The sequence below is a fragment of the Erythrolamprus reginae genome, chromosome 1 (genome assembly GCF_031021105.1).
Source record: "Erythrolamprus reginae isolate rEryReg1 chromosome 1, rEryReg1.hap1, whole genome shotgun sequence".
NCBI lineage: Eukaryota > Metazoa > Chordata > Lepidosauria > Squamata > Dipsadidae > Erythrolamprus > Erythrolamprus reginae.
The window spans coordinates 17,776,899-17,794,827 of record NC_091950.1 but is presented as its reverse complement, the minus strand read 5'-3'; the positions used below and the strand labels follow the sequence as shown (position 1 = coordinate 17,794,827).

Genomic DNA, 17,929 nt, shown 5'->3' with positions numbered 1-17,929 from the left:
CAGTTTCAGCACATTATTTTATCCCCTGGTTAGGGCTTTAAAAAAACTTTATTCGGAGAGAGTAACAACGAAAGAGCTTGCAAGCCAGTAAGAGCTAGGAACATTATTAGCACCTGGAAAGAAACATTTGGAGCAAGTAAAGCAATGGAAAAAACCTTGCAAAGACTTAGGGCTTGGAAAGCATTATTTGTAGAGAGTAACAATGAAAGTGCTTGCAAGCTGGTAAGAGCTGGGAACATCATTTGCACGTGGTTAGGACTAGAAATAAACATTTGGAGCAAGTTAGACCAATGGGGAAAAAAACCTTGCAAAGACTTAGGGCTTGGAAAACATTCTTTGCAGAGAGTAACAATGAAAGTGCTTGCAAGCTGGTAAGAGCTGGGGACATCATTAGCACATGGTTAGGGCTGGAAAAAAACTTATTCAAAACAAGTATTGAAAAAATCCTGCAAATTTTAGGGCTTGGAAAACATTCTTCGTAGAGAGAAACAATGAAAGAGCCTGCAAGGTAAGAGCTGGGAAGATCGTTAGCAGGTAGTTAGGGCTGAAAAAGGTGCGTCTTATACTCCAAAAAAATATGGTACTTTCAAATGTTCTTGATGAAGGGCAAGTCCAATTTTTCTAGTGTGTAACATTGGAGGTAGTAGTGGGTTCTAAAACCCATTACTACTGGTTCTTGCGCACGCTTCTGCATATTGGATGGAGCCGGGGTGGCGCAGCACGTAGAGTGCTGTACTGCAGGCCACTGAAGCTGACTGTAGATCTGAAGGTCAGTGGTTCAAATCTCATCACCGGCTCAAGGTTGACTCAGCCTTCCCTCCTTCCGAGGTGGGTAAAATGAGGACCCGGATTGTGGGGGCAATAGGCTGGCTCTGTTAAAAAGTGCTATTGCTGACATGTTGTAAGCCGCCCTGAGTCTAAGGAGAAGGGCGGCATAAAAATTGAATAAATAAATAAAATAAATAAATAAATATGTGCAGAAGCATCCGTGTGGGTGGGCGGAGCCTCCTGCTGCTACCCCCAGGAGCAACCCACTGCTGATTGGACGTGTCTCACTCCAACGAAGAACTCATGAGAAGTGGTACCAAGATTTCACACAACTGTCCTTTCCCGCCAGCAAATCCAATGGAGAGGTTGACAAGGCATTATGGGAACTCCGCCAACTGTATGACTGAGAATTCTGGGAACTGATTCGGCTTCAGGTTGGAGAAAGGCTGGGGAAATACTTTTATTGGAGGAGCTCTGGTGTTGGGATACCACTTACCTCCCTGGGTGAAGATGATTCAAGGTTGCTGGGGCAGTGAACTCTTGGCTACCAGGACACAGGTCTTCTTCATCCAGTTCATGGTGCAGGAGAAAACCAAGTTATGGTCCTAGGCCACCTCCGGGACCGTCTTCTGCCGCACAAATCCCAGCGGCTGATAAGGTCCCACAGAGTCGGCCTTCTCCGGCTCCTGTTGACTAAACAATGTGGGCCCCAGGGGAGGAGCCTTCTCTGTGGCAGCCCCAGCCCTCTGGAATCAACTCCCCCCAGAGATCAGAACTGCCCCCACTCTCCTTGTCTTTCGTAAATTGCTTAAGACCCACCTATATCGCCAGGGATGGGGGAATTGAGACATCTCCTACAGGCTTATAGAGTTTTATGTATGGTATGCTTGTAATGTATGGTTTTTAAATGACAGTTTTTTAAATACTTTCTTTTAAATATTAGATTTGTTACATTGCACATTGTTGTTATTATTGTTGTGAGCCGCCCCGAGTCTGCCTAGAGGGGCGGCATACAAATCTAATAAATTATTATTATTATTATTATTATTAATAATAATAATAATAATAATAATAATAATAATAATAATTTTGGGACAACTTCCTTCTTTTTCAACTCCCCTAGTCTTCCTCAACCCAATCCAAGTTGGGAAGTAACAAGAGAGACTTGTAGCCCCATCCAGCTCAAGCAGTATTTCTCAACCATGTCTGCTTTAAGACATGTGGACTTCAACTCTCAGAATTCCCCAGCCAGCATAGGGAATTCTGGGAGTTGAAGTCCACACATCTTAAAAGTAGCCATGGTTGAGAAACGCTGGTCTAGTAAAAGGTCACAAGTAGTCAGTTCTAATAGAGGGAGTGTCTTGTTGGGAAACTACAGGTAACATTCTATGAACCTGTTATGGTTAGCTCTGGCCCAGCTCCTGCCCCAAGGAATGGGCAGGTGGATGCGGGGGAAACATCCACATGCCACAGGCCTGTTTTGCTCCCGATGGAATCTCCTGACGAAGCCTCCTCTGACCAAGGAAGCGTGAGTGACAGGGAAGAGGGGAGTTTGGCAGACAGCCCAGGAGGAGATCAATCATCTGTATCATCCTTGGATTCTGAACAAGAATGAATGACACATCCACGCATGCGTAGAGTGATGCATAGGAGACAACAACTGAAGGATTATTACAAGAGAAAATGAGGCCACCTGTGGTTGGGTGGGGCTGCTGTAATTAGTGCTACAGATAAAAAGAACAGCGTGCTGGTTTAGTCTTGTGGCAGTTTATCTGATTCATTGTTTCGTCAAGATCGTGGTTTTTGTGCTGTTCAAGATTGTGTGTGGACTCTTTGGACTTTATAATTGGACTCAATTTCCCAGTTATTGGGTGAGCAATTGGATTGCATTTAACCTGTGCCTTGTGTGTACCAGAAAATCCCTTTGACATTTAAAAAGGGAACTGTTTCTGTTTTTCTGTTTATAAAAACTTTTGGGTTTTCCTTTTATTGTGTGGTATGTGTCTTCCTGGACTAATTACCCTGTAATTATGGGCAGTTGAAACACGCCGGCAGAACAGAACCAAAAGATTTTTGTAACATTTTCCCAATAGCCACTTTGTTGAAGGGTTAAAAATCCCATTTTGCTATTTGGTATTTTTCCCCTGAAAATAACCCATCTGTTCTCAAAAATTCCAGATGGAGGTTTGAGTCTCCGGATCTATAGCATTAAAAAAACCCTCACAAAATTCTTATTTTTGCAGGGCATGGAAATTGTGCAGACCATGAATAGTGACCCGGGCTTGGCTGTGGGTAAGTTACAATTTGGGCTTTGAATGAAAGTGATCGCTTTAAAAAAATTGCAACAACACACGTAGATGGTCCTAGACTTACAATCACAACTGAGTCCAAACCGTCTGTTGTTGAGCAAGACAGGGATTGGGGTTTTGCCCTATTTTAGAAACATAGAAACATAGAAGTCTGATGGCAGAAAAAGACCTCATGGTCCATCTAGTCTGCCATTATACTATTTCCTGTATTTTATCTTAGGATGGATATATGTTTATCCCAGGCATGTTTAAATTCAGTTACTGTGGATTTATCTACCACGTCTGCTGGAAGTTTGTTCCAAGGATCTACTACTCTTTCAGTAAAATAATATTTTCTCATGTTGCTTTTGATCTTTCCCCCAACTAACTTCAGATTGTGTCCCCTTGTTCTTGTGTTCACTTTCCTATTAAAAACACTTCCCTCCTGAACCTTATTTAACCCTTTCACATATTTAAATGTTTCGATCATGTTCCCCCTTTTCCTTCTGTCCTCCAGACTATACAGATGGAGTTCATGAAGTCTTTCCTGATACGTTTTATGCTTAAGACCTTCCACCATTCTTGTAGCCCGTCTTTGGACCCGTTCAATTTTGTCAATATCTTTTTGTAGGTGAGGTCTCCAGAACTGAACACAGTACTCCAAATGTGGTCTCACCAGCGCTCTATACAGCGGGATCACAATCTCCCTCTTCTTGCTCATTATACCTCTAGCTATGCAGCCAAGCATCCTACTTGTTTTTTTTTTGCAGTGCAGTTTTATCTTCAAATACAGTGGTACCTCTACTTATGAACTTCATTCGTTCCGTGACCAGGTTCTTTTTTATACTGATTTTTTAAATTAATTTTTAGAAAATGACCTGGTTCTTAAGTAGAAACGTTTGTAAGAAGAAGCAATTTTTCCCATAGAAATCAATGTAAACAAATAATGCGTGTGATTGGGGTAACCACAGGGAGGGGGATGCCCTGTTTCCTCCCAGGAGATTCCTAGAGAGGCCCCATGGAGGCTTCTCCCCACCTTTTCCGGCCCTGCTTCCTCCCAGGAGATTCCTAGAGAGGCCCCACAGAGGCTTCTCCCTGCCTTTTCCAGCCCTGCTTCCTCCCAGGAGATTCCTAGAGAGGCCCCACAGAGGCTTCTTCCCACCTTTTCCGGCCCTGTTTCCTCCCCGGAGATTCCTAGAGAGGCCCCACAGAGGCTTCTCCCCGCCCTTTCCGGCCCTGTTTCCTTCCAGGAGATTCCTAGAGAGGCCCCACAGAGGCTTCTCCTTTCCTTTTCCGACCCTGCTTCCTCCCAGGAGATTCCTAGAGAGGCCCCACAAAGGCTTCTCCCCACCCTTTCCGGCCCTGTTTCCTTCCAGGAGATTCCTAGAGAGGCATCACGGAGGCTTCTCCCTGCCTTTTCCGGTTACAGTTTCAGAAGCTCGGGTTTGTAAGTGGAAAATGGTTCTTAAGAGGCACAAAATTCTTGAACACCCGGTTCTTATCTAGAAAAGTTCTTAAGTAGAGGCATTCTTAGGTAGAGAAGTATCGGCTGTTCTGCCAAGGTTCCTTGGTGAGCTCCGATCTTGGTTATTTTCTTTCAGACGTTTTGTTGCCCACACTAGGTAACATTATCCACGTTAGTAAACAGTGGGGTTTCCTCTCAGTTTAGAGCAGTGGTTCTCAACTTTTCTCATGCTGGGTCCCCATAATAGGTTCTTCATGTTGTGGTGACCCCCAACCATAAGTCTAGCGCCAATTCTCCCCAACAGAGCTTTAAGCTGATTGGCAGGAAGGTCAGAGGGACACCCCCACTGTATTTTTTTAAATTATTTTTTTATTTTATATTGACAAACATACAAACAACATTAAACATTTATACTTATCTATATGCATAATAATTAATATTTTACAATTCTGTGGGGTTTTTTTTACATTATATTTCCTTCATACTAATTCCTTTTCTTGTTTTTTTTTCTATCCAGTTATACAGTTTCTCCCACACTCTGTAGTAGTTCTTATTTTGTTCATCCTGTAATTCATACGTTAATTTACTTAATCGAGCGCAGTCTAACATTTTCTTGATCACCATCTCTTCATTTGGTGCCTTTTCTTGTTTCCAATTTTGTGCGAATGCCAATCTTGCTGATGTTAGTTTGTCTGTGTTACATACAAACACCCCCCACTCTAAACGCCTGATTGGTTGGATTGTAAAAATATGTTCCAAGCAGTGATGGGCTACCAAAATTTTTACTACCACACTGTGGGCGTGGCTTATGCATTTTGGGTGCTCTGGGGTGGAGCTCCAAATTTTGCTACCGGAACTGCGTTCCTGAACGTTCCAAGGCACCAGAATAGAAGCTTTAGTTCCTAACATCATGGAAAATTTGCCTTTTCCCATAGACTTAGGCATAGTTCCCTCTAAGCTGAGCAGTGAGCAATCGCTCACTTAAAAATCATCATCAACTCAGAGTTTTCCAAACCTGCCCAGAAGCCGAGAGGGAAAGAGTGAGAGGGAAGGAGAGAGAGAGGAAGAGAGGAAGAGAGAGAAACAGATAGAAAAAAGAGAGGAAGGAAAAGAGAAAGAAAAAGAATGGGAGTAAGGAAGAGAGAAAGAAAATCAAAATCTAGTTTGAAACTAGCTCAACTATTTAAGTGGCATTTTGATATTGATAGAGTTGCCCTATTATGAGCTCACTGTTATAGACACACAGTACAGTATTTTATTTTGAAATTCTCTGAGGCAAAACAGGGTGGGTTTTTTATTTATTTATTTGTTTGTTTGTTTGTTTATTTATTTATTATTTCTGTGCCGCCCAGTCCTGAAGGGACTGCCGCTCAGACACTATACTTTTCCGCCCACCCCAAAAAAAAATTAGAGGGAACACTGGACTTAGGCAACCCCTGTGAAACAGTCGTTTGACCCCCAGGTTGAGAAATACTGGATTAGAGAGAGAGAGAGAGACAGCAAGGCTCACTCCTTACAAGCATTGATGATATTACCTAGCTGGGCAATGAAACGCCTTCATGAAAACAAGCCCTTATTTCAACTCTGAGCTACAAATATTCTCTTTTATTGCTATCCTCACTGTCTTTATGACATGGGCATATAAAAAGATATGGATAAAATTGAAGGGGTCCAAAGACGGTCTACAAAACTGGTGGAAGGTCTTAAGCATAAAACGTATCAGGAAAGACTTCATGAACTCAATCTGTATAGTCTGAAGGACAGAGGAAACAGGGGGGACATGATCGAAACATTTAAATATGTCAAAGGGTTAAATAAGGTCCAGGAGGGAAGTGTTTTTAATAGGAAAGTGAACACAAGAACAAGGGGACACAATCTGAAGTTAGTTGGGGGTAAGATCAAAAGCAACGTGAGAAAATATTATTTGACTGAAAGAGTAGTAGATGCTTGGAACAAACTTCCAGCAGACGTGGTTGGTAAATCCACAGGGACTGAATTTAAACATGCCTGAGATGAACATATATCCATCCTAAGATAAAATACAGGAAACAGTATAAGGGCAGACTAGATGGACCAGGAGGTCTTTTTCTGCCATCAATCTTCTATGCTTCTAAGAGATAAAAATGCAATATATTATTGTGATGCCCTTTGTTGGTATGTCTCGGTATAGCTAGGCTATGAGACCTTTGACATACACGGAGCAGAGAATTTTAACAGAGTGTGGATGTGGGGTAAAGCCAAAGAAAAAGACACAGACTTAGTTATGCTTAATAAGTAGAAACAATCCATAACAAGCACTGAGCCATCCAATATAATAAGCACTAAGCAAATACACTCCCCCCTCAAGGCAAAGCAAAAGCGAATGAGCGTTAAAGCATCATGGAGGGAAGGAGTACTGGCGCCCTCTTATGACGAACCAGCCCAAAATATTTAAAGTGATAGTACAAGAGACTACAATAGGTAGTTTACAATGGCAAACCCTAACAACCATGTACCTTGTACTAACACCCTTCATCTTCTCTCCACTTCGGTTCAGGGTACACGGCATTTAACGGGGTGGATTTTGAAGGCACCTTCCACGTGAACACGGCCACGGATGACGATTACGCAGGGTTCATCTTCGGCTACCAGGACAGTGCCAGCTTCTATGTGGTGATGTGGAAGCAGCTGGAACAAACTTACTGGCAGGCCAATCCCTTCCGGGCTGTGGCAGAACCTGGCATCCAACTCAAGGTAAGAGCAGAATCCACCACGTGGTTCCCTTCTCATCACAGCTCAACTAGGGAAGAGGGAGTAGGAGAAAAAGCATTTCAGGACACACCCTGAATCCTGTGAAGGGCTGCAAAAATTTTTAATACCACACCGTGGGTGTGGCTTATTGTGTGGGTGTGTCTTGGTAGTCATGTGATCGAGTAGGAGTGGCTTGCTGGCCATGTGACCAGGCGGGAGTGGCTTGACGATCATGTGGCTGGGGATTGGCTTAAAGGTCATGTGATTGGGTGGGAGTGGCTTACCAACCCAGATAAGTTTTCAAATAGGTGCTTGGAGTCTTTTTCAGTTGATTAAGTCACATTATGTGGAATAGCCACAAAAAGGACAAATGATAGACAGCATTATTTGTCGAGGAGCACAGTCACATTTTAAGGTTTTGTACTGAACAATATGATAACAGATTAGGCAAGTAGCTCAATTTTCATGGTATCGGACCAGAATATCTCCGGGACCGCCTTCTGCCGCACGAATCCCAGCAACCAATTAGGTCCCACACAGTTGGCCTTCTCCGGGTCCCGTCGACTAAACAATGTTGTTTGGCGGGTCCCATGGGGAAGAGCCTTCTCTGTGGTGGCCCCGACCCTGTGGAACCAGCTCCCCCCTGAGATTAGAACTGCCCCCACCCTCCTTGCCTTTTGTAAACTCCTTAAAACCCCCCTCTGCCATCAGGCATGGGGGAATTGAGACATCTCCCCCGGGCCTATACAATTCATATATGGTATGTTTGTGTGTATGTCTGCTTTAATAATTGAGTTTTTAAAATGTTTTTTAAATTATTAGATTTGTCTTGAATTGTTTTATTGTTGTTGTGAACCATCGCGAGTCTGCGGAGAGGGGCGGCATACAAATTTAATAAATGAATGAATGAATGGATGAATGAATGAATGAATGAATGAATAAATTTTCTTTAATTACTCTAAAAGTTCAGTTCTAGATAATGATTAAAATGACTGAAGCGTTTATGGGTAAAAACATATGATTTAATTATTTCCTATTTTAAAAGTAATTAAGGATCATAATAAGGTACTAGAGAAGGAAGGACAATTTTAAAAAACCACTATTAAGTATGCAATAAACATAGAAGCATAGAAGACTGACGGCAGAAAAAGACCTCATGGTCCATCTAGTCTGCCCTTATACTATTTTCTGTATTTTATCTTACGATGGATCTATGTTTATCCCAGGCATGTTTAAATTCAGTTACTGTGGATTTACCAACCACGTCTGCTGGAAATAGTGCATAAACTACCCCCACTACGCCTATTGCTGCCTGAACCTCTAAAAATTCTTCTAAAAGTCTTCTAAAAATTCAGGAGGAGAAATGGTGGCGTGTTCCACCTCCTCTCCCCTGGCCCTGCAGCAGGAGTGGGAAAGAAGGCGAAATATTCCTCCTGTTTTTCTCCTTCAGGCAGTGAAATCAAAGACCGGTCCTGGAGAATACCTGCGCAACTCACTCTGGCACACAGGGGACACCACTGACCAGGTCAAGTTGCTGTGGAAAGACCCCCGCAACGTCGGCTGGAAAGATAAAACTTCGTACCGCTGGTTCTTACAGCACCGGCCCCAGGTGGGCTACATCCGGTAAGGAAAGACCCACGGAATCTCCGTAGCTCAGGGGTTGAAGCTGTGGGGTTTTGTAGATGTTTCAAAAAGAGGGCTATGAAAATATTTACTGACCCCTTGCAGACTGGACATAAACTGTTTCAACTCTTACCCTCAAAACGTCGCTACAGAGCATTGCACACAAAGACAACTAGACACAAGAACAGTTTCCCCCCCGAACGCCATCACTCTGCTAAACAAATAATTCCCTCAACACTGTCAGACTTTTTATTAACTCTGCACTTCTATTTCTACTAGTTTTTCTCATCATTCCTATCACCCATTTCATAGAAACATAGAAACATAGAAGTCTGACGGCAGAAAAAGACCTCATGATCCATCTAGTCTGCCCTTATACTATTTTCTGTATTTTATCTTAGGATGGATATATGTTTATCCCAGGCATGTTTAAATTCAGTTACTGTGGATTTATCTACCACGTCTGCTGGAAGTTTGTTCCAAGGATCTACTACTCTTTCAGTAAAATAATATTTTCTCATGTTGCTTTTGATCTTTCCCCTAACTAACTTCAGATTGTGTCCCCTTGTTCTTGTGTTCACTTTCCTATTAAAAACACTTCCTGTTTCCTCCCACTTAGGACTGTATGACTGTAACTTGTTTCTTGTGCCCTAAGATCGAAACATTTAAATATGTTAAAGCAGGGGTCCCCAACCACCGGGCCGCGGACCAGTACCGGGCCGCGGGGCATGTTGCACCGGTCCGTGGAGTCAGCAGCTGCCGGCCCTCATGCCGCCACCCCCTCCCTCCAGCGCTTCGCCTCCCGCCGGGCAAGAGGCCTCGGGAGGCAGGTTCTGCCGGCCACAGGACGATGGATGGGACAGAGGGGTGGGAAGGACCGAGAGGCTCAAGCCTCTTTTAGCTTCTGCCGCGAGGCGCTTTTGCGTTTTTGGCTGAGGGGAGGCAGGAGGGCCAGCCTGACCCCCTCTCTCCAGCGCTTAGCTCCCGCTGGGCAAGAGGGCTTGGGAGGCAGGTTCTGCCGGCCACAGGACGATGGCGGGAAAGAGGGGCGGGGAGGACCAGCACCCCCATGCTTAATCCCGTCCCCAACCACGCCCCTTTCCGCCCCCACTGGGCCATAGAAAAATTGTCTTGCTGAAACTGGTCCCTGGTGGAAAAAACGTTGGGGACCACTGTGTTAAAGGGTTAAATAAGGTTCAGGAGGGAAGTGTTTTTAATAGGAAAGTGAACGTAAGAACGAGAGGGCACAATCTGAGGTTAGTTTGTGGGAAAGATCAAAAGCAACGTGAGAAAATATTATTTGACTGAGAGTAGTAGATGCTTGGAACAAACTTCCAGCAGACGTGGTTGGCAACTGAATTTAAACATGCCTGGGATAAACATATATCCATCCTAAGATAAAATAGAGGAAATAGTATAAGGGCAGACTAGATGGAACATGAGGTCTTTTTCTGCCGTCAGTCTTCTATGTTTCTAAGATTTTTATTAATATTATTTCTTCATTGCTTTGCTAGGACAATCACTAAGTGTTGTACCACAGGATTCCTGACAAATCTGTATTTTCTTTTATGTACACTGAGAGCATAGGCACCAAGACAAACTCCTTGTGTGTCCAATTACAGTTGGTCAATAAAGAATTCTATTCTATTCTATTATCCAAGTAGATAACATCATCAATGCACTTGACTGCGCTTGGAAATACAGGCTGCATTTATGCCTCTTTGCAGCGGCCCTTGGCCATCTGCCCATGTTGTACCAGAGCTTTGCTGAATAATGGCACTTCTAGTTTTCAGCAAAACTGCGCCATAGTAACATTGGGTTTGTTTAATGACCACAGTGTTTAACAACTGGTGCCCCCCCCCCAAAAAAATGGTTGTAAAATTGAGTCAATATTGTTCCATTTCACAACCGTTATGACTGGGGTTGTAACTGCAGGACTATCTGTAGCCAAGGCTTAATTACTTACTTCAAAAGAATTCTATATCATTCCAAGATTTCCAAACTGACTTTCGAGAGAACATTGGGGTTATTAGATTCTTGCCCTCTGACCAATGAATGTCTTGAGAGAATGCTGAGCAAATGAAATGATGAAATGGTTTTGGGGTTTTTTAGACTCTTAAATTAATTAATTGGATCTAAGATATTGTATATTGTTTACTATATGTTATAAGCCGCCCCAAGTCCTCAGAGAGGGGCAGCATAAAAGTCCAAATAATATTTTGAGGGGTTTTTTTTTGTTCATTGGTACCATTTTGTCCAGCTTTCATAGTAGTCCAATTCTTTTCGATTATTGAGTTCCATTGTCAATCTGTCCATCTCTGCGCAGTCATATATTTTCTTGATGATCTCGTTGTCTTCAGGTATTTGCGGGTTTTTCCAGTTCTGTGCAAATACAATCCTTGCTGCTGTTGTTAGATGCAAGCTTAAATATTTTACACTTTTAGGATAAGTCCCTCTCATAATATCCAGTAGGAAAAACTCTGGTGTATATTCCATTTTTGTATTTGTTATTTGACACAACCAATTATTTATTTTTTTCCAATATTTTCTTGTCTCTGGACATAACCACCATAGATGAAAGAAGGTGCCTTGAGTCTTATTACATTTCCAACACAAGGGGCTGTAATTTTTGCACATTTTGGCTAATCTTTTGGGTGGGAGATGCCAAATAAACATTGAAACAAAACATCAAGAAATCTAAAAGCAATCAAAAGATAATGTTGATAGGAATGTATATATGATGTAGATTCATCTGTAAATACGATCATGTATTGTTTTTTTTTTAAAAAGGAAAAATTTAATAAATACATTTTTTTAAAAAGTCCAATGAATAAATAAATTTATATTTAAAAGATTGCAGAACACAAGATGCAGATATATACCACTTGCAAAAATTTCCTGAAATCTGTTGAGATTTCCTACCAATGTTTATAGCTCCATTTTGTCACTTGAAGCAATGCAATGTCTTACACTTCTTTGTGAAGTGGTAGAAGACACCTTAAGTGGTGTTCAGAAAGTCTTTAGTAGGACCCAGGCTATTCCCTCTGACAAATAATCCCCTCACCGCTCTCAAACTATTCACTAAAGCTGCATTACTATTACTATTAGTCTCTCTCATCGTTCCTATCACCCATAGAAACATAGAAACATAGAAGACTGATGGCAGAAAAAGACCTCATGGTCCATCTAGTCTGCCCTTATACTATTTCCTGTATTTTATCTTACAATGGATCTATGTTTATTCCAGGCATGTTTAAATTCAGTTACTGTGGATTTACCAACCACGTCTGCTGGAAGTTTGTTCCAAGGATCTACTACTCTTTCAGTAAAATAATCTCAGAGTTGACCCATCTCAGAGTTGGCCTTCTCCGGGCCCCGTCGACTAAACAATGTCGTTTGGCGGGCCCCAGGGGAAGAGCCTTCTCTGTGGCGGCCCCGGCCCTCTGGAATCAACTCCTCCCGGAGATTAGAACTGCCCCCACCCTTCTTGTCTTCCATAAATTACTCAAGACCCATCTATACCACCAGGCATGGGGGAGTTGAGACACCTTTTCCCCCAGGCTTTTTTATATTTATGTTTAGTATATATGTGCTGTTTGCTTTTTAATATGATAGGGTTTTATATGCTTCTTTTAATATTAGATTTGTTTCGCTATAATATTGTTTTATTACTGTTGTGAGCCGCCCCGAGTCTTCGGAGAGGGGCGGCATACAAATCTAATAAATTGAATTGAATTGAATTGAATTTCCTTCCACTGACGACAGGATGGTTGTAACTTGTTGCTTGGATCCTTACGATGTTTCCTGATTGCTTCTTCGTACTCTATGACAATCATTAAGTGTTGTCCCTCATGAGTCTTGACAAATGTCTCTTTTATGTAAACTGAGATCATCTGCACCAAAGACAAATTCCTTGTGTGTCCAATCACACTTGGCCAATAAAGAATTCTATTCTATTCTATTCTATTCTAATTCTATTCTAGTCCTAAAAGATATTTACCTGCAGCATAAAGGTCTGAATTATTTACATAAATAATGGGTAATCAGCCCTTTCCCAGTTTCAAGATAAACTTGAGAAATAGTCCAAGATTTAGCTGTTGTGTTGTAGAGATTCGACACCAGGAGTCCAACGGATCAAGACGGTGGCCAGTTACTTCAACTGAAATTCCACCTACTTCTACATGCATCACAACACACACAAAAGGCGTGCAGCTTTATTGCATATCACACCTAAAATTGTTAACAAGACACTCTAGAACAGGGGCTGGGGAGTGATGGCCTCTTTATGACTTGTGGACTCCCAGAGTTCTCGAGGCAGCGGCCCCGGCTGAGGAATTCTGGGAGTTGAAGTCCACAAGTCATAAAGAGGCCATTGTTCCCCACCCCTGACCTAGAAGGTAACAACATTCAAGGCAAGACCCCGTGCGACTCGGGATAAACACCACGACTCTCAGAAATAAGCTAACGCCTTCTCCGAATTTGTCCTCCAGGACTCGTTTCTACGAAGGGTCTGAAGTGGTGGCCGACACCGCCGTTGTCCTCGACACGACCATGCGAGGGGGCCGTCTGGGCGTCTTCTGCTTCTCCCAGGAAAACATCATCTGGTCCAACCTGCGGTACCGCTGCAATGGTGAGTAAGACGAGGCCCAATCCTGTCATTTGGTCCCCAGGGCCGCTCTGACTCCATTAAAGGGAGGTCTCGGAGCATCAGGAGCCGTGGCGGAGCAGTGATTGCTTACGAGACCGTCACCCGCCTCACACACCCCAGCGACCGGTTCCTTCCCACAGAGTCGGACTTCTCCAGGTCCCGTCAGCCAAGCAATGTTATCTGGCAGGGCCGAAGGGAAGAGCTTCCTCCGTGGCAATTCCGGTCCTATGGAATCAACTCCCCCCAGAGATTTGCACCGCCCCTATCCTCCGAGCCTTTTGAAAAGTTTTAAAAACACACCTTTGCCAGCAGGCCTGGAGCCATTGAGTGTCGGGAACCGCCTTCTACCACATGAATCCCAGCAGCCGATAAGGTCCCACAGAGTTGGCCTTCTCCGGGTCCCGTCGACTAAACAATGTCGTTTGGCGGGCCCCAGGGGAAGAGCCTTCTCTGTGGCGGCCCCAGCCTTCTGGAATCAACTCCCCCAAAAGATTAGAACTGCCCCCACCCTCCTTGTCTTTCGCAAATTACTTAAGACCCACCTGTATCCAGTGTTCCCTCTAATTTTTTTGGGGGGTGGGCGGAAAAGTATAGTGTCTGAGCGGCAGTCCCTTCGGGACTGGGCGGCACAGAAATAATAAATAAAATAAATAAATAAATAAATAAATAAATAAATAAATAAATAAATAAATAAACAAACAAACAAACAAACAAACCAACCAACCAACCAACCAACAAACAAACAAACAACCCACCCTGTTTTGCCTCAGAGAATTTCAAAATAAAATACTGTGCTGTGTGTCTATAACAGTGAGCTCATAATAGGGCAACTCTATCAATATCAAAATGCCACTTTAAAAACTAGATTTTGATTTTCTTTCTCTCTTCCTTACTCCCATTCTTTTTCTTTCTCTTTTCCTTCCTCTCTTTTTTCTATCTGTTTCTCTCTCTTCCTCTCTTCCTCTCTCTCCTTCCCTCTCACTCTTTCCCTCTCGGCTTCTGGGCAGGTTTGGAAAACTCTGTGTTGATGATGATTTTTAAGTGAGCGATTGCTCACTGCTCAGCTTAGAGGGAACTATGACTGTATCGCCAGGCATGGGGGAATTGAGACATCTCCCCTGGCCTATATAGTTTATGCATGGTATGTTTGTGTGTATGTCTTGCTTTTAAATAAGGGGTTTTTAGATATTTTAATTATTAGATTTGTTATTGTATATTGTTTTTATTATTGTTGTGAGCCGCCCCGAGTCTACGGAGAAGGGCGGCATACAAATCTAATTAATAATAATAATAATAATAATAATAATAATAATAATAATAATGTTACAAACCATTTACTTGCATTGTGATATTACTTTCAGAAATGAACTCATTTCCATCAGGCCTGCATTCGGCTGCTGATCTTCACACGTTCTCTCTTCCTCTTCTCTTCCTTAGACACGATTCCTGAAGACTACGATGCTTACCGGAACCAACACGACTACTAAATGCTGCCGCTAGCCTGAAAGAGAGACTTGTGGCTCCCGTGCCACACGCGCTGCTTCTGCTCCCTTCAAGCTACAGCCAATGGTGATCAATTCCTTCCTACGTGGCAAGCGCTGTGTCCGTCAGCCCCCGCAGCACCTCCGCTACCCTTCCTAGGACCAGCCTCACCCGCGTCCTGCTTCCACGTGGCTTTGAAAACCCCCCTATTGCTCTACATAGCGCAGGAGAGCCGTTCACGCCCTGTGGCAGCTGCTAACAAGTCCACAGGGGTGGACTCAACTAGGGGGGCCTCCGGGAAGGCTGAATGGTCCCCACCAGAAATGTGGCTTCCTTGGGCATCGTCCTGCCCCCGTCTTGCATCCTGTCGGGTCAGCCACTGCTGATACTGAGTTGGGGCACGGGAAGCCCACCCGTTGGGACCTCCCGGATTTTGCTCCGTGACCTCTGCAAGGGAAGGAAGATGCCTTTGGGGTCTCCCTCCGGTTCTCATTTGTGTGTGTGTGTGTGTGATTCTGGGTGTTGAGGTCCACAAATTGCCAAGGTTGGAGACCCCTGCATTAGAGCAATATTTCTCAACCCACTTGGAAGATGTGTGGACTTCAACTCCCAGAATTCCATTCAACCCAGCTACGCTTGCTGGGGGATTCTGGGGAGTTGGAAGTCCACCCAACTTCCAAGTGGCAAAAAATTGAGGAATTGTTTTTTTAATTGCATTAAAAAAATGCAGCTCTTCATTGTTTAGGAGAAATCCGGAGAGCCGTTTGTACAAATACAGACTGTTTTGGTTAATAAAATAACATCTGTCTACCAAGAGTTTACGTTTTTTAAAAAAATTTATTACCTACAATTGCTCCTTTTCGGGAAAAGGGGGTAAAAAAAGAGAAATAAAAAATCTAGCCAGGACATTCAGCATAGAAGATGCTGCACTTCGAAACATAGATTGACAACAGAAAAAGACCTCGTGGTCCATCTAGTCTGCCCTTAGACTATTTCCTGTATTTTATCTTAGGGTGGATATATGTTTATCCCAGCCATGTTTAAATTCAGTTGCTGTGGATTTACCAACCACGTCTGCTGGAAGCTTGTTCAAAGCATCTACTACTCTTTCAGTCAAATAATATTTTCTCACGTTGCTTCTGATCTTTCCCCCAACTAACCTCAGATTGTGTCCCCTTGTTCTTGCATTCACTTTCCTATTAAAAACACTTCCCTCCTGAAACTTATTTAACCCTTTGACATATTTAAATGTTTCGATCACGTCCCCCCTTTCCCTTGTCCTCCAGACTATACAGATTGAGTCCATGAAGTCTTTCCTGATAAGTTTTATGCTTAAGACCTTCCACCAGTTTGGTAGCCCGTCTTTGGACCCATTCAATTTTGTCAATACAGTAATACCTCTAGATACGAGCTGCTCTACATGCGAGTATTTCAAGATACGAGCCACGAGGGGAGAGAAATTTCTTTTTGAGACCGGAGCTAAAATTCGGGATATGAGCAGAGCGTCCACTAGGTGGCGCAAGAATCCTTGCTTCTGGTTATCTCGGAGGGGAAAAACAAAGTCTAAAGCCATTTGTTCCAGATAGGAGTTGTTCGACATACAAGCTCCCTTCTGGAACGAATTAAACTCGTATCTAGAGGTACTACTGTATCTTTTTGTAGGTGAGGTCTCCAGAACTGAACGTAGTATTCCAAACGGGGTCTCACCAGCGCTCTATACACAAATGACAAAACGACAAAAAAAAGAAAATCCCTTCTCAATGTTTGATGTAAAACACCTCGATTAAAACATTCTTCAGAAAAGCAGAGCTGAACAGCCAGAGAGAAAAACAGCTTAACTTTTATTACATTTCATTTACAAATAATGCAAAGTTACAAAGACCAAAAAAAAAAGAGCCTTCACAGAAAACAAAAGGAAACAAACAAACAAACAAAAAGGAGAGATTGAAAAGAACGTGCACAGAATTTTGCGTTTTCCCCCCATCGTCATGTTCTTAAGTTTGCAAAAGGAAGAACACACACATACACGCCCACATACATACATACATACATACACACACGCTTACAAAACCATCTTCAGGGCTTTATTTTTTATTTTTTATTATTTTTTTGCCAAGAGAGAAAAAGCCACAATAAATTAAAGCCTCAATGCTCCAGAGTTCGGAACTTTTTTTTACTCCTGCCCGAGTCCCCCCCCCTCCCCCAGAAAAACCTGTAGCTCAATGATAGGATTTGCATATATATCAGTAAAGTCATTCTGCTAGTCCTCAAGGATTAAAAAACAAAACCCCCTGTAAACAGGCTGTTACACAGTTCAAATAAAATAAAATAAAAAATAGACCGCCCCCTTCACCCCCAAATATGAAATGTGTACATTGTTTTAGCTGCCTGTCAATAAGAGAAGCTGCTCTGGGAGTTGAATTTACATTATTCAGATAAAACATCTCGACACCCCATAAGAATTTTTTTTGGGGGGGGGGAATGGGGAGGAGACATGAATTTCCTCCCTCAAAGAAAGCCATGTCTTAATAGCTACCACGCTACTAGCTAATTAAGATTTTAACTTGCTAACTTCAGTCTAATGTTCTGGATGCTTCCAGGAATACAAGTTGTCCTACAAACACAGAGAAACTCTTAAATGTGCAAACTGCTTATGCCCACAAGTTAGGAACTACTTCATGGTGGAAACCATTGCATCCTCCAAGAAAGAAATGCAAAGCTTGCAGAATAAATACAGTGGTACCTCTGCTTACGAACTTAATTCGTTCCGTGACCAAGTTCTTAAGTAGAAAAGTTTGTAAGAAGCAGCAATTTTTCCCATAGGAATCAATGTAAAAGCAAATAATACATGCGATTGGCGAAACCACAGGGAGGGTGGAGGCCTGTTTCCTCCCAGGAGATTCCTAGAGAGGCCCCACGGAGGCT

At 42.9% G+C, this 17,929-nt stretch overlaps 1 protein-coding gene across 3 annotated transcripts in view; it reads left to right on the top strand.

Moving 5' to 3' along the window:
• COMP (cartilage oligomeric matrix protein) overlaps positions 1-15,814 on the top strand; it is an 81,850-nt gene extending 66,036 nt beyond the window's left edge. For all 3 annotated transcript variants that reach the window (XM_070745755.1, XM_070745746.1, XM_070745737.1), the window contains 5 exons: positions 3,012-3,060; positions 7,058-7,254; positions 8,702-8,874; positions 13,365-13,504; positions 14,960-15,814. In XM_070745755.1, coding sequence (XP_070601856.1) covers positions 3,012-3,060; positions 7,058-7,254; positions 8,702-8,874; positions 13,365-13,504; positions 14,960-15,009 — 609 coding nt within the window. In that variant the 3' untranslated portion in view covers positions 15,010-15,814. The remainder of the gene's footprint in view (positions 1-3,011; positions 3,061-7,057; positions 7,255-8,701; positions 8,875-13,364; positions 13,505-14,959) is intronic.
• The last annotated feature ends 2,115 nt before the right edge of the window (positions 15,815-17,929 follow it).